Below are 21,523 nucleotides of genomic sequence, written 5' to 3' on the forward strand. Positions count from 1 at the left end.
GCGGTCTTTTTCACTCATGCGCTTGGTCAACTGTCAACCAGGGTTTAGCTGTAGTTCTTGAAGTATGGCTGTAGAAGCTTTTCCATATCCAGAATTGAACTTCATTGCAGCCTCTGCCACAGCAGCTTGTACAGCAAAAAATGATGCATGTTTCTCCTTCGGCACCAGTGCCCAAATCATTGAGTTGAGACACTCGTTGTTATTTTGGGTCTTCTCTCTTAGGCACCGCCGAAGAAGTGATTAATCAAACGTCTTATAGACTGGAAGCAGCGCCTCACATACATGGGGTGGCAGATTGTGGCGGTGTTTTGGAGCAGGCTCACCTTTGGCCTTTGCTGCGTTTTGGTGGCGCTATGAATCTGGGCCTTCTGGACAGAGAGCGCGGTTTGAAGTGACATCGTTTGAGGCGATCTGGTAGTATGTGGCCATGACTGCCTTATGCATGGCCTTGACATGCCCCGCCGCTGTGGTCTAGTGGCTAAGGTACTCGTCTGCTGACCCGCAGGTCGTGGGATCGAATCCCAAATGCGGTGGCTGCATTTTCGATGGAGGCGGAAATGTTGTAGGTCCGTGTGCTCAGATTTGGGTGCACGGTAAAGAACCCCATGTGTTCGAAATTTTCGGAACCCTTCACTTCGCCGTCTCTCATAATCGTATGATGGTTTTTGCACGTTAAACCACACATATAAATTACGGCCTGGACATCACCTTTGTACGATTTCAAAGTCCAGCCATAGTAGCTGATGCGCTTGGTGATAAGCTTACCAGTCAGTTTTCCTTTCCCACCGAGACTCTCGATACCAGAGGACTTCTGCCTGTAAACTAGATTTGGCAGTGCTGTGACCATTCTCTTGTGTATGTGGTCCTTGTCCATGGGTATGTATCCATACACTTTTGCATCTTGAAGAGCAAAGCAAGAGCGGCTGTCGCCATCCGACAACAAGGTCGCATACCGCAGCTTATGCTTCTGCAGCGATCTTTGGAAGAGGAGCAGTGCCGCTTCTACCTCCATCTCCCCAGCTTTTTTGTCCGTGTTCTTCTGGCATGCGTGTCCCTCCTTGCAAGCCTTGTAGGCAGGGTCATCTTCTTTTGGTGCCCGTGTGCACCCAGCACAGAAATTGCTCAGCACTACATAATCGAGCACAAGTCCTGTGTACAGCTCAATTACCGTGCTGACGCCGATATAAGACGAGTGGCCGCGATTTAGCGATGTTGTCCGGGCTGTTTATTTGTAGGTCACAGTACAAATCGTGTGCTAATTGTGCACATGTCCCCATCAACTTTTCTGCTTCTTTGGTTGCCGCGGGGACGAGCTTTGTTTTTAAGTGCCCCAGCCACGTTTTATTGTGCATATTCTCTCTCGAATGTTCATCGCCGCAAAAATGTCATTAATTGCGGTTTGCCCGTTTCCGGTGCTCTGCATTGCATGCTTTGCAAGGGTGTTTATGACAAAGGGTCTGAGCTTCGCTTTGCCGCTCACGCGCGGCGAGCTCCATCCTTCCGCACCATCGCCGCAGATCGCGCATTCGGCAGCAAACTTCACAGCAAGGCCAAAATCCCGCTCACCTTTTCGCACCGTGAGGTTACCACCACAAATCGTACACTGGTAGACGCCAACAGCGCATTCATCGAGTGGTAACTAGCAATGAAAAAACTTGTAGCGAGATCATTGCTAGCTTGTGCAGTAGCGTCATCACGATCCAAAAGGTCAGATTTTCGGGCAGTACCAAGAGTGGAAGCAAGCACTTTTAATTTTTTCTTGAGCTTCACTGTCTATACGCCGCAAATCTTCTGGCTGCAGCATTGCAGTGTCGTACCGAAACAATGACGAAGAGCCGCGGCCGTCGTGAAGAGCGCTTTGGGGGGACTAGGCCTAGAACATCGGCATCGGTGGCGCTGCTCGACTCTAGTTGCGCGTCGTTCTTCGCATGGTCAGGAACTGGTGGTGGCACAGCAGCGCGTTTCTGGAAGTTTTACGGAGTCTTCCTCTTTCTTTTTGTTCTAAATTGGTACTTTGTAGCAAACTTTGGCGACGGCGTAGACATCATTGCTCGCGTGCGAACACGTTGACGCGTACGGTGTGCGCACAGTTGCCACGCAGAGATGCAGACGACACTAGTCTAGCCAATGGCATGGCCCGCCGCGGGTCACGTGCTGGGACTGGCCAATTGGTGCGCGTATTGGGACTTCTTTTTTAAGCGGGATATCTTCACAGCCAACGCATGTTCAGAGCCGGAAACAGCGCTAAAATTAAGGCGAGAGGCTGCGCTTTCGAACGATATATGATCTGCGGCTGTCGGGGAAGTATGACGGCCGTCGCATGTCTGGGAAAAAGACCTTTATTTACCAAATTCTTGGCTCGTATTTAACTGGCATTGGTGCTAAAAATCGATATTACGGCTAAGATATTGTTTCAAACTGCATAATACTTGGCGAAATGGTAGAATATTGAATGGAAGTACCAAAACTGCTATTTAAAAAATTTTTTTTTGATTTTTCGGTTTTTAAAATCCGTGTCCCCCCTTAAGGCGTGGGTCGTGTATCCACGATGTATGTAGTAGTAGTCATCGCAGTAGTATTCGGCAGCCACCTTCACAACCGGACTAGAAAAGCGGCACACGCACACTCTTTTGAATTGAGGATAAAAGCCAAAAAACGCACTTTAAGCACTATCTGACCACAAAAAGTTGCCACATTAAACTCGCTGGGCGTGTAACGTACTTGGTTTTAGCAAGGTTCAGCGAGGGTTAGGCCACAGTTCCATGAACTAGCAGCGGTGAAAGTTGGGACCTAGACACGAACCGCAGGCCGTAAGAAAGTGCGCACGTGCCGCTCCTGTAGTCCGGCTGTGCCACCTCTCGTTTAGACCCTGGAATGTCTGCTGGATAGCGGTACTTCTATATGATGAATATATGATGAAAAGATGCGACATGGTGGCACTTGGAGTGTTCACTAGATAGACGGCTGGATGGACAGACAAGGAGATGCACGGATGGACGGGCAGACGGACGTTTGAACAGAGGGACGCATGGGCGGGCGGAAGCAAGAATGAACATACAGACAAAAGCGCAAGCGGCCTGACGGATGCTTCGCCCCACTTATAGTCATGTACTCTGTGGATATTCTGTGATTTTTTTTCTTCTTAGGTAGACGGGCAGGCCAATAATGTGGCAAAATATGAAAATGAGCAGGATTGCTTTTATCGCATACCGATTATATACTGCTTGTTTGGCAACAGTTGTATGGGATGGTGGTTACTTCTAAAATGCAGCATGCACTCAGCTTTCCCTGTCTAATTCGATTTCTGATGCAAATACAAGTATTTTAATCGTAGCTCATTTCGCAGCACATTTTCGACAACCGGTCATTGTTTGCTTCATAATGTTCACATTGATTGGTTGTCTGCTAAATTTATTCTGTAATAGATAGTGTTACGAGTAACTTGTTTAATAATCTATTTACAGCGCACAGAACCCGACGAGCAAGATGGCGTCAGACCAGCATCCAACGAAAAACCCACTTCGTCCTCCTCTTTCATGCAGCCGTGTTTAGCGGCTGTTTTGTATCATAACCCCCGGCGGTAGAAGCACCGTCTTGGTACTAAATTTACGCAGATGATGTCGAAAGGGGGTAATAGGGCTTTAGCCGAGCCACGTGAACGGTGTCGCTCGGAGCTGACGATGACTTTGTTGGATCGGTTGGAACAATCTCGTACGTAACGTCTGTCACTTGGCGAACGATACGGAATGGTCCAGTGTAGGGCGACAACAGTTTTTCCGACAGTCCCACACGTCAGGTAGGTGACCAGAGGAGCACGAGAGAACCCGGAGAAAAGTGCACGTCCCTATGGTGAGAATTGTAGAGCTGTTGTTGGCGCGCCTGTGAAGCCTGTAGACGGTTACGGGCGACTTGGCGCGCGGGGTCGGCACGGGCAATGGCTTCACCAGCATATTCAGTGGCCGCAGGTAGTAACGTGTCTAAAGGTAGAGTTGGGTTCTGGCCATATAGTAGATAGAAGGGCGAATATCAGGCAGTGTTGTGACGAGATGAGTTGTAGGCGAACGTCACATACGGCAAATGAATGTCCCAATCATGGTGGTCTGGCGCAACATATTTGGCAAGCATATCGGTTAGGGTCCTGTTAAGGCGCTCCGTGAGGCCATTTGACTGGGGATGGTACGAAGTAGTAAATTTGTGCTTGGTATGGCAAGACCTCAGGATTTCATGAACGACAGCTGATAAGAACGTGCGGCCACGGTTGGTGAGAAGTTGACGGGGAGCACCGTGCACTAGTATTATGTCGTACAGCAGAAAGTCCGCAACGTCGGTAGCGCAGGTGGTCGGGAGTGCTCGTGTGATTGCGTACCGCATCGCGTAGTCCGTGGCAACAGCAATCCATTTATTTCCAGCTGTGGAGAGTGGAAAAGGGCCCAACAGGTCGAGACCAACTCGAAAGAAAGGCTCGTTGGGAACGTCGATCGGCTGAAGGTAGCCGGCTGGGAGGGCAGACGGCGTTTTGCGACGCTGACATGGCTCACAAGCGGCGACATAGCGTCGAACAGAGCGGGCAAGTCCAGGCCAAAAAAACCGACGTCGTACCCGATCGTATGTTTGAGAAACGCCCAAATGGCCCGTCATGGGAGCGTCATGTAGTTGATGCAGGACAGTGGAACGCAGGTGCGCTGGGATGACAGGAAGTAAGTCTGATCCGAAGGAATCAAGGTTGCGGCGATATAGGATCCCGTCTTTGACTAAAAACATTCATAGGGACGGGTCGCGAGGCGTTGACTCCAGTTTGTCAATGATGGCTCGTAAAGAAGCATCCCGACGTTGCTCTTCGCCAATGTTTAACAGCTGCGACACGGAAAAAACGTCCGTGATAGCGTCAGTATCGGTTGCTTCGTCAACAGGGTAGCGGGATAAACAATCCGCATCCTGATGTAATCGCCCTGTTTTGTACATTACAGAGAACGTGTACTCTTGAAGGCGTAGAGCCCAACGAGCGAGACGTCCCGTGGGGTCCTTCAGGGAGGCTAGCCAGCAGAGCGCGTGATGATCCATGACAACACGGAATGAGCGCCCGTACAGGTATGGGTGAAACTTGGCGACTGCCCATACAAGGGCGAGGCACTCGTGCTCCGTGATGGAATAGTTGCGCTCGGCTGGAGATAGCAGTCGACTTGCGTAGGCTATAACAAGGTCGTGTCCGCGTTGTTGCTGCAATAGTACAGCTCCTATGCCGTGTCCACTGGCGTCCGTGTGAACCTCGGTTGGGGCTAATGGATCAAAGTGAGCCAAGATTGGTGGCGTTGTAAGCAATGTCGTAAATTGCGAAAACGATGACGCTTGATCATGGCCCCAGATAAACGAGGCGTCTTTCTTCAAGAGGTCTGTGAGTGGGCGTGCAATGGTCGCAAAGTCCTTAACAAAGTGTCTGAAATATGAGCACAACCCCACAAAACTGCGGACATCCTTTGTGGTCTTCGGAACGGGAAAGTTCGTGACTGCGCGAATTTTCTCTGGGTCTGGATGCACGCCTTGAGCATCGACAAGGTGACCGAGCACGGAAATTTGACGACAAGCGAAGCGGCACTTGGAGGTGTTAAGCTGGAGTCCGGCTCGACGAAAAACGTCCAGAATAGCTGACAAACGATCAAGATGCGAGTCGAATGTGGGCGAAAAGACAATAACATCGTCAAGGTAACACAAGCAGGTGGACCATTTCAGCCCTTGGAGCAATGAGTCCATCATTCTTTCAAATGTGGCTGGTGCATTGCAGAGTCTAAAGGGCATCACCTTAAACTGATAAAGACCATCGGGAGTGATGAATGCGGTCTTCTCCCGGTCCATCTCGTCGACGGCTATCTGCCAGTACCCTGACCGAAGGTCAATAGTTGAAAAATAAGTGGCACCGTACAGGCAGTCGAGGGCGTCGTCGATGCGAGGTAAAGGATAAATGTCTTTTTTGGTAATTTTGTTAAGGTGACGGTAATCGACACAAAAGTGCCATGTTCCATCTTTCTTTTTAACAAGGACGACTGGAGAAGCCCAGGGGCTGCATGAAGGCTCGATAATGTTTTTCGCAAGCATTTTGCCGACTTCATGTTGTAATATTGCACGCTCCGACGCCGACACACGGTAGGGGCGTCGGTGAATGGGGGTTGCATGACCAGTATTTATGCGATGGGTGACAATGGTCGTTTGGCCCAAAGAGTTGCTGGCAAAGTCGAAAATGCTACGATAGCCCTCAAGAACGTGGCAAAGCGCTGCAGCTTGCTCAGACGTGAGGTCCGATGACACCATTCGCTCGATGTCGGCGCCCCAAGAACGTGATGGAGTGGAACCACTGACTAAGCTGCAGCAATCATCAACTCTGAAGGGCTCGACATGGTCATCTTGGAGAGCAGTAATTTTGGCCAGGGAGATACCCTGTGGCAGAACTTGGGTGGTGAGTGAAAAGTTGACCAGTGGAAGGAAGGTGCGGTTTCTCTTAATCGTCAGAATCATATGTGGCACAGCAACCCCATGCGTAAGCATCACTGCAGGAATCGGGGCCACCATGTAATCACCATCAGGTACTGGCGGCGTGGAGGATAAGTCGACATGTGTGATAGAGTTAGGAGGGAGGCGCGTGAAATCAATGCAGCAGAGGCTGGTTTGCGGTGGGCTGGTTGGGTCGGAAAAGAGGGGTAAATCGAGATGGAGAGAGCCAGCTGAACAGTCTATGAGGGCAGAGTGCGTGGCTAGAAAATCCATACCGAGAATGAGTTCATGAGGGCATTGTTCGATAACGGCGAAAAGAACGACAGTGCTTCTCTCCCCAATAGACACTCGCGCAGAGCACATGCCAAGAATTGCAGCAGTTCCTCCATCAGCGACTCGTACAGCTCGGTTGAGGGCGGGTGTGACAACTTTTCTAAGTCGGCGGCGAAGGTTAGCACTCATAATGGACACATGCGCGCCAGTATCTATCAATGCACTGACACGAACATTGTCGACAGTAACGTCCAAAAGGTTCCGGTTCGTTGTTAACGTTAATAGAGGATTTCTTACGAAGGTCGTCAACGCAGCTCCACCTCCAGAAGCTGCACGGCCTAGTTTTCCGGTCGGAGATGCTGCGAATAGGTCAAGGAGGCAGCACGGCGTTGTGGGGGCGACCGGGACTGACGACGAGCAGGGGACGGTGACCGGTCGTAGCGAGGTCTGCTCAGACGTGCTGTAGGAGCGGAAAATGTGGTCGGCGTTGATGGAGAAAGTGGTGGGGACGACTGGCGAGCAGAAGTGGTGTGATACTGAGGTGCATAATGGGACGGTGGAGCCCAGCGGCTGCGGCAGTGACGAGCGATATGACCAACGCGTCGACTGTTAAAACATATGGGCCTGTCATCAAGAGTACGCCATTCGGACGGATTGCATTGTATGCGAGGTGCAGAAGGGGTACGATAAGAAGGCTCAGCAGAGTATACGGCAGGAACAGGATGTAGGCCGACATTCGAGAGCTCTTGACGAACGACCGCTTGTATTAAAGAGATCGTGGTCGGGGAAGGCGCAGGCGTCGGTAATGGCGTGGCTAGCGGTTGTGCTGCCTCGACCTCTCGACGAATGATGCGTGTAAGGTTGTCACATCGAGGGGCCTGGTGGAAGGCGTCGTCACACGAAGAAGTGGCCGCTGTGTTCGGAAGGCGCACGATGCTTTGGGCTACGCGGTGGGCTTTAGCTTGTTCGAGACGTCGGCATTCTTTAAGGATTGTGTCGATGCTCGAGACGTTGTTAAAAACAAGCAGGTTGAAAGCATCGTCAGCAATGCCTTTCAAGACGTGGTTAACCTTTTCGTCTTCCGACATGTACTGGTCGGCCTTGGAACAAAGGGCCAAGACGTCAAGAATGTAAGAGACGTACGATTTGGTAGAAGACTGGGCCCGTGTGGCAAGAGTCTTCTTCGCAGCGAGCTGACGACCAGATGAATCGCCAAACAGGTCACGTATCTTTTCTTTGAAGAGATCCCAACTCGTTATGTCGGCTTCGTGGCTTTCAAACCATGTTCGGGGAGTGCCGTCCAGGTAGAAAAGCACGTTGGCGAGCATGAGCGTGGGATCCCATCGGTGAGTAGCACTGACGCGCTCGTACCGCTTCAGCCAAGTGTCGAGATCGATCGTACCATCACCGGAGAAAGTGCCGGGATCCCGGAGGTGCGGTAGTGTGACGTAGGTGGTGGCTTGGACTGATGAGGGCGGCGTAGAGGAAGTACCAGCAGTCGAAAGGTCGCCGATGGTGCGACCGCTGCGCGTCTCCATCGAGGTACGGGGGTCGTCCACCTCCACCAATAATGTTACGAGTAACTTGTTTAATAATCTATTTACAGCGCACAGAACCCGACGAGCAAGATGGCGTCAGACCAGCATCCAATGAAAAACCCACTTCGTCCTCCTTTTTCATGCAGCCGTGTTTAGCGGCTGTTTTGTATCAATATTAATATTCATGAGTTGCTTTGACAATGCTGAACATTGCAATTAATGTATGGCCAATTTAATCTGTTTCTTAAACACCAATAGCTTCTACAAACCAGCATTTTTTCTGCTCCGAAAACACTTATGGCTGCTCCGATGCAGTACTTCTCCTGCCCCTAAGGATGCTCCAAAAAAGTAAAAAGACACTTCTATCGCAAAAAATAAATAGTGCATTTGAGCGGTAGTGCACTTGTCGAAATATTAGTAGTACTAACCGACGCGATGTAATGGAGCAGACAAACGAGCGCATTTGCATCCCGTTTGTTTGCGATGTCAATATTTCAGTGTTAATCTATAATACCAACTAGCCCGCCTTTCAACCCTAGTGCTCATGTCTAATGCAGACTCTCGAGACATACGTACATGTGTTAGTGGCATGTGTGTAGGAGGGTGTGTAATTTTCGAACTTTGTGTCTTGTTTTTATGTATCTCGTCTGTCTGAGTCGTGAACTCTGTACATTCTGTTGGCAGACCAATAGGCCCTAATTGCAACCTAAAAAAAATAAACCTGTGACAATTATTGCCTGAGTGAAAAGAGAGTTTAGAGCTAAAGATTGTTTTAGAATATGAGGGTGAATGTCGTGAGAATGCTTTTATGAGAATACTTTTTTCCTTGCCTTCCAGTGTCGGCACGGGAGTCTCTTGCTGTAAATGGAACCGAGGCCCCATTGCACAATAGTCCCGCAAGCATAAAGGATTCTTCGGCTTTGATCAACTCAGTGCTATCGGCTTCAAAGGAATCCTCGGGAGACCCTCAGAATGCGGGCAAAGCAGCCGCTATGGTCAGTAGTAGGTCTCACGGCTTTCTTTCTTAATTTCGCTGCTTGAAGCCTAGCTTGAGCGGTCTTCCAAAAGCAGTTGGTTTGGTGGAATTTTCTGGTTATTTTCTTGCATGCTTCGGTCATTTATTTTATGCATGGTAGACTTGAGAGATGCCCCGTTTCATTTCAAAAGAGTTTGGACCTAGGTGATGATTTTGCTGCAGTTTACGCCGGGGTTCGGACAGGTTCTTGAAATCCATGAAAACCCTTGAATTTGAAAAACAGGTTCTCCAGGCCCTTGAAAGTCCTGGAATTTTTTTCTCGTCCTTTATAATCCTTGAATTTCCTGAGCAGTGCACTCCCCAGGTTGACGTTTTCAGCCTCTTTAATGTGGTAGATCGCTGTTGACCTGACGAACTCGCTAGTTCATAAACAGTAATTTAACATGAGCGCGCATGATTCTGTTTTGCAGAAGTGCGTTGGGAAAAAAATTCAGTTTGTCTGTCGGTGCGGTGTAGAAATGAATGCGATCTCAATCATTCTTATAATCTCATACACTCCTGTAAGCATTCAGTGCGTGTTGTTCTTGAGAGCCTATCAAGACTTCTAGACTTTTTTTTATAATTGTGATGTTTATTTAGTTACTGATGTCCATTTACGTAAGTATAATAAAGCTAGCCATATTTGAAGATTTTAGACAAAAAAATTTCTAGTTTGCATGCTGCTTTGAGACATTGAAAAACCTGCAACGGCTCCTGGAAAAGTCCTTGAATATCCTTGAAGTTTTGCTTCGGAAACCTGTATGAACACTGTTACATGCTGTGTGTGCAGTGAAGTGATCAGCAGAGAGCGATGTCACATTGTTCACTGCATATACTCCAAAACTCTGCGCTTTGCTCTATATTTTACCGTTGTCGAAATAAAAAAAGTGGACTGGGCATTTAGTGAGAGGGCAACACGAGTGACCCCTAATCATTAAAAGGAAGGCAGGATTCAATTAGGCGTCAGGCGCACAAGAAGCGGTGGAAAGTTGGGTCGGCAGGTGAGATTACAAAGTTTCCAGAGACATCGTAGTCGTAGCAACCAGAGTACCAAGTTAATTGAGGTGAAACATGGGAGAGGCCTTTGCCCTGCAGTGGGCGTACTTTAATTGATGATGATAATGACACATAAAGCTAGTTGTCCTTACTGTAATACTCACTCCAGAGGTGCACTGATTGTTTCTTGGCACAAGCAGTGGTCACAGAATAATAATAAAAAAAAGTTTTTTTATAATCTGTCACTACACTGACCCTGGTGGTTCCAAGAGAGTTCAACGTGACCTATAAATGAGCAATTATATGTGCAGAGTTGTAGTCTGTTTTGTTTATTGAGCACAAGCTATTCGTGCTTACTTAAGGTTGTACAATAAGTACAGTCAATCCCCGGCACAACAAAATTGACAAGACATGCGAAGCAATTCGCTGTAGAATCCCAGCAAGCGCATGCAGCGAACTCTCACCAACTCCGATGATGCTGCCCGCACACCGAGTGAATGTACCTATTTTATCGCGTGTAACACGATCAAAATATACAGAAAATTTAGAGCTTAAGTTGAGGTTTGGTGTGCAAGCTGGCTTCATGGCACGCTTTCACAGTAATGCAAAGAAAGCAGCCTTGGGTCAATATGCGGGTATTTTTTTTTTTCTTTCTCCCGCGGTTTGCACCCAAGGGTGCCAGGTATTTGCATGGGCAGGTTGTACACAAAAAAATACAATATTCAAACGACCCTTGGAGCGTGCTGAGTGCACAGCGCCACAATCAAGCATGCGAATGCTTTGCTAGCGGCCAAATGAAAACTGCAACTGGAAGTGCCGAAGCTCTGCCTAAGCTTCGCACTACCTAGCCATAAGCGTACGACAAAAAAGCCTTAGCGCTTTGTGCCATTTAACGACTTTATTGCCTCTAGTCTGTGGCTGTGTCACCTGCACACCTTCAGATCGTATTCACTATTGAAGAACGCGACAATCGCTACTGGTTTTCTGCGCAGAGATTGCGGCAAACGGTAGTTCCGTATTCAATTTGAGCACGTGCCTTCAGAACTGCGCCGATGATATCTTTGTTTGCATCGACACGGTTTTGTCCGCAGCATTGATCTATGGCGAAGTCGATACTGTGTGGAAAGTCCAAACTTCAAGCATGGTTGACCTTGCCCAACACAAAGTTGCGCTCTAAATGTGCATTAGGCGGTGTCCTAATCATCAGAGAATTTTTATTTCCGTTATCTTTGCATTATTCTTGTCTATTTTCAGGCTGATTGCTTCTGTATGTGCGACCAGAGTGTATGACGAAATTTTTTTCTTTCTTTTTTTCTTACGTCTTGTATGTTCTGCTTGAGACTTTGCTAAAAGTTGTCAGTCTTGCCAGCGTAATTTTCACTATTTTCTTAAGCACGGGTTGTTGTAGGCAACACCAGGAAATTTTTGGTTTGGCGGATTGTCTTTCGTCTTCACAAAGGAAGGCCTCAGCTTGCTCATTGGAATATTGCTGAATATTGTAGGTCACGTCAGAAAGGCTCGCTGATCTCAGGAACATGTGGCACAAAGGAGCATATCTAGGCTTGTGCAAATATTTCAATGCCTTGAATATTCAAATGAATGAAGTAAGCTCGATTTGAATTTTAATTGTTGAAAATTTTTGAAGTATTCAAAATAAACGAATAAGTATTATTAATCCGAATGTAACCCCCTGGAATGGTGGTTTCGCTGAAGTAGAGAGATGCTAAGTTAAGAAAGCACCTACTCAAATGTACATTAGACTTTATGTAATTTTTTGTAAAGGTGGTTTCACTGCTTTAAAGGGATGCCAAGGCGTGAAAATGCCTATCCAGGGGAAATTCGTCCTACCGTGAAGCTCCACTGCAAGGTTAAGTGAGCATACTACCCTCGCACCACTTCATTATTTTCTAAGTTTAAGGGCTTATTATGGCATCCTATTTCCTCCTAGTAAATTTTAAAACGTTAAATGTTTTACAGGTTATCACTTGCATTCTATCGAAAGTCAAATTCAGCTGCTATTCAAAGTTGTTTCCACTTTCTTTGAACTTTTTCTAAAAGAATGGCATTTGCACAGGCCTTGTTTCAATTTTCAAAAAAATAGATATTGTGCAGGTTTTTTGGTTTATGAAAAATCTGCTGATTTTCTTGTATAACATGTGACATTACTATTCGAATTTGAATCGCATTATTCGACCAAGATTACTGATTGCTTTGAATTTGCTTCCAACCTAAAATTCACTATTCGCACTAGGCTACACATTTCCTTGTGCTTGATTTATCACGATGTGCAGAGTGTGCCATGACATTCCACAGAGCGCACAAATGAGGCGAGGTAGCCGACGTGGGAGAGATCCAAATTTCTCATTTCAAGACCAACAAGCGAGCGAACCTTTTGTGGGAAGCAGGGTTCACAGAATTGAAATGCATATAATGGCTGATGTGATTGTTTTTCTGTAGAAACTCAGTAACGCTCTTCTTCTTTTGCGTTTTACGTGAACGTCGTGAAAAGGAAGAAAGTCGTGCTGCTGCTTCTCTGTGGTAAACTATATTGCTGCATCAATGCCCTTTGGGTGTTCTGTAAGTGCAACAAGTGCCTACTTGACTATGCTGAAACAATCTTCCACACAATGTAGAAGAATTTTTGGGTGCAGGACGAAAAGAGCAGTTTGCATTGTTTAAGATCCTCCATTGCGAGATTTGCTGCCGTTACGGAGACAGCGGGATGTACTTCAGTCCTATGTACAGGCTTGTAAAAGAAACTCTGGAACTTTTTTTCAAAATTTTTTTATCGATGTGTGGGTTTGACATCCCGAAACCACCATATGATTATGAAAGATGCCATAGTGAAGGGCTCTGGAAATTTCAACCACCTGGGGTTCTTTAACGTGCATCCAAACCTGAGCACACGAGCCTACAGCATTTTCGCCTCCATCGAAAACGTAGCCGCCGCAGCTGGAATTCGATCACGTGAACAATTTTCGAACATGAAATGCATGTTCTCGAGACAAAACTTCAAGAGGTGCCGCAGATCCTAGACGTCAGTTTGTGTAAGCTAGGGCAGGGTAGTGTCCATTTCGAGGGCTGAGATTTGCATCAACTGCCAAGCCCGTAGTATTATCATCCTAATTCTGACTACGCCCACTGCGATGCTGAGCCCTCTGCTATACTCTGCCAGTCACCACGATCCTGTGCCTTCTGCTGTCTCGTTATACCCGCAAACTTTTAAACCTCGTTTGCCCACATGATTTTCCCTCTTCCCCCTGCATTTGCTTTCTCTGGGAATCCAGTGGGTTACTCTCAGTGACCAGTGGTTATCCTGCCTACACTCTACATGCCCTGTTCATGTTCATTTCTTTTTGATTTTGACTAGGATGTCCTTAACAACGGTTTGTTCCCCGACCCACTCTGGTCCTTTTTTTTTGTCCATTAGGTTCCACCCATCATTTTTCATTTCCATTGCTTGCTATGTCATACTCTATCTAAGCTGAACCATCTTTGCCTCCACCAACATTCACCACCATACCTGTACGTATGCTGGTGAGTAAAGACTGGACGTCAAAAGAGGCTAGAATATTGTAACCCTCGAGTGCGATGTCTCGTAGCTAGTCTATGAAATTATCGAAGTTGTGGATATATGTTTTGCTTCTGTTCACAGGGGGTAGCAACATGCGATGCAGGTACCCAGACAGCTTGTGAAAGCTTGAGCGAGTGCGCTTCATAATGGGGTGCATTGGCGCCTTGAGCTTATGAGTTTCGGGCAATTGACAAGGCTTGCGTAGAACCATTATGGCACAGAAGATAGCAGCAGGAGGCCTTGTGTTGAGGTGGAATGCAACGAAACATGCCTGAAAGAAGCTTTTGAAAGTCCTGTTACAGCTTCAGTGTAGGGTCCTCTATGCGTTGCTGCGCCCTCCAAGTGAAGCCGTCACTTTGTCATAGTACTTAGTGCTGTCAAGTAGCACTGCAACATTGCCTTAGTTGGCAGGGAGCATCATTATCTTAGAGTTGTTTTGAAAGAGTTTGATTGCTTCACATTCTACCAACGGCAGCAGAGAACAAGCTGCGAGACTATATGAATGGTGCGAGTGCGAGCCCCGTTGCGTTTGAAGGGTTCATCGTGCATCACCACTTTTTCGCGTTATGTGTCATTTCTTTTCTCCTTCTTCTGAAATGTCTTGCTGAGAGTCATGCTGAGCCAGAACATTTTCCTTTTTATTTGAATAGTTGCAGCTGGTGTCTTTCAATTGCCATCCTCTTCCTTACCAGATGAATTTCCATCAGACTTGGGACTTCAGCACACAGTACTCCCTAGTGGAGTTTTGCTTTAGGTCTTTTTCTTTATTTCTTGATTGAAATTGCTTCTAAATGTGTATTTATATTCTACTTGAACTGTCCACAGGAAATAAATGGGCATAATTTATATAGATTGTACATTTAGCATTGTGATCACTGTTCTTTGGCCTTGGTAATATAAAATAAGGAGAATTGGTCCCAAAAGTCTCATTTGGAGAGTGCCGCATTTTACTCTTTTTGCTCAAGAACGAAGCTGCAATGCAGGCGAATAATGCTTTAGACCCATCTACTTAAATTTAGCTGCACGTTGAAGAACCCCCAGTGGTGGGAATTTCCAGAGCCCTCCATCGACTACAGCATCTCTCATAATCATCCTGCTTTTGGGACGTTAAACCTCAACAGTTATTATTATTATTATGTACAAATTAGGCTGCGATCATTGCAATGAGTGTTCAGTATTGCAAACAAAATGAGATTGAGGAATGCGGTGCACCTTCAATGCCATAAAATTTATACTTTCCCAATGTAAGTGATAAGGCATTGTGTCAGACAAGGTGCATATCTTTAAAAAAGTCTGAAAATGGAGTACAACGCTTAAATCTCATTATAATGAAGTCAAACCTGCAATGAAAATACATTGTGTTCGAAAATATGTTATAAACATATATTTGTAGCCCTCTACCTAAGCCAGAGTCATTCCTCACTTCATTATAACTGATAATTCGCTATATACGGGTTTGTTATAAAGAAGTTTGAGTGTGTTTCCTACTTTTTAAAGTTTTGTAATACTACAAGCTATTCTTGAGCAAGATGAGCAAGCTCGATCAATTATATTTGGCAGAAATCATATTGAGTGAAATGAACAACATTGTGTTTATGTAACTGAGGGGGGCTGTCGCTCCTTGCAGCTGTGTATGATGGTCTTCTCCCTTTTACCTGTTCATCTTCGTAGGATGTGGGGAGGCATGCTGATGATTCTGCACTGGCACTACGAAGCATGGGTCTCATAGAAAGCAGGCTGTCAGACCTGGAACGGCGCCTTGATGCACACACACGTCGCACGGATGACCACTTCGATCGCATAGATGGCCACTTGCTCCGTATCCACATGCAAATGACAATGATGCAGCACTCATTCATGGTATTTATTGACTTCTTGTGCTTAGTCTGGGAAAAGCGCAAGTGCTATGTGCTTTTCTCTTACCTTCTTTCTATTTACAGCATGTGGGATAACGGTATGTAGTGAAACCTGAATATATGGCACTGTGCTACAGTCAACTGTGGATTTTTCGGACTCTCTAGGGACTGTAAAATCGTCGGAAAGATAGGGCAGTTCAAGAAAATGAACTCGTACGTCTTCACTCCGCTCAAGTGGTCAAATTGCCGGCCGAAATAGCTTCAGTGGCTCCCAGTGCACTTATGAGGCGTTTTGGTGAGCGCCCAGGCTCTTGGGAATACATTTGGTATGTGCTGTAAATCTCGCCTAACTATGTGCCCACCGCCGATCGCAAATTTGTGTCTTCTGATGAGCGGCGCTGATACCAGCTAAGCGCAGATTAAGTTACGGCTCTCTGTCATGCAGAGTTTGGAAACGAAGGCGCGGAACTCAAAGTCTGTGGTGGGAGAGGAGGATGTCCGACTTTCTCCGATTCGTGTGTGCACGTCACCGAAGCGCTACTGTACAAAAATCTCACGCAGACACGCACGCCGTGTGCAGTCAATCGTTCCTAGTTGTGTGCAGCACATCGCCAACTGCGTTAATACTGTCAATGCTGGGGTGCTTGCTAGCATTTGCCATGAAGGTATTTGTTATGCCCACTCAGTTCCTGACTGCACATGGGCTCTACAATGCGGCTTTATTTTCCTCAAAGCAACGAGTCTGTGCAACGCATTCAGCGGTCTCGCTTAAAGAAGAATCGGTAACAGTGGCTTGGTACATTAGGGTTGTCGCCCATCAAAAGGATGCAGTATGTTTACAATTTTGCTGGGCCTCATGCACTAACAAGCAGTTACCTGAAGATGCTTATCATAAAGAATTGTCAGCGATTAAGTTGCACTGTTGAGTTTGCCACCTGCCACCATCGCACCTCCAAGCATCCCCGGTGCTTATCTGTGAAGACATCACCGCACCGTGTCGCGGTAGCCACTCTTTCATATTTGTTTTACCTGGTTCACCCCAGAACACATCAGAATTGTGGCAAAGCCGACTTTTGGACCCTGCTACAGCCCCAAACAGATTTATTTATTTATTATTTATTAAAGATACTTTCAAGGCCTGAAGGCACTACAGAAAGGAGTGGGGAAAACAATAATTTATAAGTGCAGTAAAAAGAAAAAAAGAAGTTACAGGGCATCTTGTACGGCAAGCTTGAAATCTTTTTCGTCCATTATGCAGGCGATGTAGGCGGGAAGGTGGTTCCAGGTGGCGCTTTTCCTAGGAACAAATGAGTCATTGCACAATCTGGTGTGACAGGATGGTAGACCCACCTTATAGTGATGATCGATCCTCGGTGATATGAAACTAGGTTGATGAAATAGGGCGCCCTTCAAATGGCTGTTAAAATGATAGATTTTGTGAAAAAAGGTCAAGGCGAGACAATGTGCGGCGCAACGAAAGGTCAGGCAAGTTTAAGGTGTTTTTCATGAATGTGACACTGGAATGATGTGAATAATTTCATAAGATGAAACGCGCTGCGTGATTATGAATGGCTTCGAGGGTTTCAATGAGAATGGCATGAGTTGTGTCCCATATGGCTCATGCGTACTCTAATTTTGATCTTACCAATGTTTCGTAGAGTGTTAACTTGATTGACGATAGGGCAGAGGAAAAGTTTCGACACAGGTAACCAAGCATGCGGTTAGCATTGTTACTTACATATTCTACGTGCATATTCCATGAAAGATTAGAACAGTTGCACCATTGTGAACAGCTGCACCATTGGAACAGCTGCACCATTGTGTGCCAAACGTGTTTACCTGTGCCATCCTGCTTTGCAGGATGGCACAGGTAAACAAGTTTGGCACACAATGGTGACTCGTCTGTTAGTGCCGTACTGCACCGTAGTACCATGATTAAGCTTCAAAGTGCGAATATTCATCAAGCGCCATGCCCAGAAATGTGGCTGAAACATTGTCTTTGTTTCATTGAAACGGTTATAGTAGTTTCGGTGTCGCAAAGGCTGGGATCGCTCCAGGAGCAGCTGCGCACTTAGATCTTAAAGGTGTGGTTGCGATCGCTATGCACGCGCGATCACGGCAGGCATCAGCCCAAGTAGCTCAGGAACTCTTCTACGGGCAGTGCCCTAAACGCGAAGAGACTGCGAGAAGAACATCTCTCCCAGGCAAGGCTGTATTCTCTTCCATCAGCGTTTTGTAGAGTTATGCGATATCGTATCTAAGAGAGATACAATTTGTTGTAACTTACAAGTTGAGCCTTACGATTTCTTGCTATCGAACTCATTGCTTTATAATAAAGAACTGAGACAGTCAAAACTGTTATTCGAGACCAGGTAGGAGCGTAGGCCTAGCTAGCGAAATCAGCGACAGTCCGTCCGGGCCGAGTGTCTGCTGCTTAGCACTGACAATGTGTTTACCGAGATTTGCATGACCCACTACATTCATCATTACATTTTTGTCTCTCGCTGAAGATGGTGCCAAGTAAGTGTTCTAAGGTGTCGTGAGGACAAGTGGTTCGTGATATGGTTTGAGGCGATACACATGTACGATTTTGCGGCCTCGGCGTCGCAGGTCCACAGTGGCCGTGAGGGGTTTGATGAGGTAGTTAACAGCGGAAGTTTGTTCTATGACGTGATAAGGTCCATGGTATCTGCTGACAGCTTCACCATTCCGCTAATGCTGTTTTTTATAATGTGACGCCAACAGCAAAAAACCTGTCTGGAGTGTCCATATAATTTCTATTACAATAATGAGGCTATTGCAGAATTAACCTGAATGTTGGAAAAATGCAGCATTAAATAAACGTTGCTTCACAAGTGCTTTGAACGGGGCTGAGTTTGCTCTGAATATTTCTACTGTTCTAAACTTGCTCGAAAAGGCACTTCTCGCTGCTCGAAGCCTGCTCCAAAACATCTTTCTGGATTTTTCAAGCCAGATAAAAAAAGCATTTTTGCCTGCTCCAAGGACTGCTCTCAAACCCATGTGCCCTGTTTCACCCCTGTTTGCAGAACTTTAACTTATGAAACATTCATGCGCTATGATGTTGTCATTTGAACAAGTCACAAATACATCCATCAGTTAACGCTTATGAATATATGGTACAACCAAGTAAAAAGAAATGCATCTCCTTGATTTAGTAGTTCATTAGCACAGTTCACTTTCTTGCAGGTCGGGAATGCAGCATTGGGAACGTTCTCATAGCTCATTCTTGAATTTCACAGGAAAAGGAAGCGAGAATTTTACATATTCCTTCAATAAGTTATGTTTTTGACTGAATGCTGTTGGCTCATTTGAGCCTGAAGGTGCGCCGACTCTCCGAAAAGTGTTGATCAGAAAATTAGAGGTAATCGCATTTACATGCATACAATGGCATTTTGATAGACATTTTCAATGTACTAATCATATGAAAATGTAGCGTGCAGTGCGATTGACTGGTTGGCTCGGTAGGGAGGTTCTATGTCGTCTCCAGCTGAACATGCTGCCTACAGCTGGGCATGCTGCTGGGCCCGGCCTAAATGATTATATGCGGCAAGAGCGCATTGTTGAAATGCGCCAATGCTAATCACTGAGGCCACGGCCTCAACGTCATGTTGCATCTCGGCAGGTGACGCAGTAGGGCAGTTTTTTGTTGCTCCGCCATGCGCTGCAGATCTTATACACTTTTGCAGCCACTGGCACGTTATTTAAATTTTATAAGAGGGGGGGGAGGGGCTTCCTCCTAGTACATAGCACTGGTCATGGGCACATTTACTGGCAAAAAGTATCACAGTTGCAGTTACCTAAGCCAAAAAAGTAATCTTGTTACAGTTACATAGTTTACTAAGCAACTTGTTACATTTACAGTTACCATGAAAAAGTAACGTCATTACTTTTTCGTTAACATTTAATGTAAGTTATTGATTATACACCAAATGCAGAATTTATTTAATAAAAGCGTGCGAAAAGAAACAGTGGCGAGTAACGAGTGAAGACGGCGTTCATGGAGTCTTTTTCTCGTATTCTTCAAGGTGCATGACCCCACCCTATTCGAAAAGGTTTGCGTCAGCTGTGCACTCATACCGTTTTTGATACCCTTGTCACACGGTCCATCTGACGTGATTTACAACGAATGACGCTAAGTGAACTCAAAGTCGTTTTACATGTCTATTGTCACAGAATGAAAATAAATACCATAATAATATAATAACTATTGCCTTAGCCCTTCTGAGACTTCGGAAGAAATACAGCTTTATTTAAACTTGCGTGAAACACTCGTGTATTCTCGAAAATACGTTTTTACCAATGAAAAGCTGTTGGAAGAATATAAACCAAGCGGTTTCACATAGTTTGGCACAGCTCCCCAAAAGAAACGAAGCCAAGTCAATAGTGAAGCAGAGAGCGAATTGAAAACCAACATTGCCGACAATGTGACGGGGCATGGTGACATTCAACTGAAGCATGGTGGTGCATCAAAGCACGTGCAATTGGACAATTAACCCCCGCGATACAGGCAACAACAAGCAGAGCAAAAATAAACATGACACGGGCATAGCCAGGGGGTGGTCCCCCCTCTCCCGGAAAAAAATTCTGGCAACGCGCCTGAAATGTGACCGACGTAGTTTAGTCGTTTTTCAAACCAGTCATAAGCTCTTCTAGTTTAAAGTAAGATATTTTGGAACTACAGAATTTGGTAACAATATAATGCCTCAAGTTTCGCGTCCCAAAACGACGATATGATTATAAAAAACGCCGTGGAGGAAAATTTTGACAGTCTGCTGTTCTTTAATGTGCATTGACACAACACACAACAAGGAGCTCTATAGCATTTCGCCTCCACCAAAATGCGAGCCTAGCTGCTGGGGTCGAACCCGCGACGTTAGAATCAACAGCCAAGCACATTAAAGTAGACGAATTACATCGGCCATCTCCCTAACAAGGCCCCGGTGTGGAGACTATGCATTTGATCTGAAATATAATGTGAATAAGTTTTCGGAAATCATTCAACTGACAATGTCGTTTTCGTCTCTTCATGTGGCATGACATTAGTCTCTTCATGTGATAGTAAACAAATCACGATACAGTCGAGCCCACATATAACGGCCTTACTTAAAATGAGCCTTCGCTTAAAACGATCAATATCCTCGTGACGTGAAAATATACATTGGTTCAATGGCACAAAATCGCACTTACAACGAACGTCTCCGAGCGTCGCCGATCGGTTTCAGCCAACGGAGTCAGCGGTCTGCCGACTTCCCGGGAAACCAATTCCGACCATTGATCAGGCATCGACGAGGTGCCCATACATTCTTATTGATAAACGCCGACCCTGCCTTCGCGCACCCCTAGTTGCCTCTCTCTCCGACCGCTTTTGTTACGCACCCCTCCGTCCGTTGTCCCTCCCCCACCCCCCGCTACTCTGAGCATTCTGCATTGCCAGACGAGGCCCGTGTTTTCACTCTGCCACCGATCTTTCAAAGACCGGTTGGCCATGTACCCCGTTTTTGATCCATAGTACTGTCGACGTCGACGGCCTGGAGTGACAAGACCATTTGCCAACATCGTCGGCCACCGACTGTATTCGATAGCTTGCGTCTAATGCACGCGCGTACGCTACCCCACCGACTCTGATTCGTTTCGTGTTTAGGACTTGTTCTCGCTCACTTCGCACTCAGCCCAGCGTGCCTTCCACGTGCATGTGGAAGCGGGAAAACGGCTGTTAATTTGCGCAGAATGAATCGTGAAATATCGAAGTTCGTGAAGCCATGCAAAC

At 46.3% G+C, this 21,523-nt stretch overlaps 1 protein-coding gene across 2 annotated transcripts in view; it reads left to right on the forward strand.

The window, feature by feature from the left end:
* LOC142771930 (protein NEDD1-like) overlaps window positions 1-21,523 on the forward strand; it is a 108,825-nt gene that overhangs the window by 85,835 nt on the left and 1,467 nt on the right. For both annotated transcript variants that reach the window (XM_075873929.1, XM_075873928.1), the window contains 2 exons: window positions 9,132-9,289; window positions 15,551-15,739. In XM_075873929.1, the coding sequence (XP_075730044.1) occupies window positions 9,132-9,289; window positions 15,551-15,739 (347 nt within the window). The remainder of the gene's footprint in view (window positions 1-9,131; window positions 9,290-15,550; window positions 15,740-21,523) is intronic.

Source organism: Rhipicephalus microplus, chromosome 9, assembly GCF_043290135.1.
Source record: "Rhipicephalus microplus isolate Deutch F79 chromosome 9, USDA_Rmic, whole genome shotgun sequence".
Classification (NCBI taxonomy): Eukaryota; Metazoa; Arthropoda; class Arachnida; order Ixodida; family Ixodidae; genus Rhipicephalus; species Rhipicephalus microplus.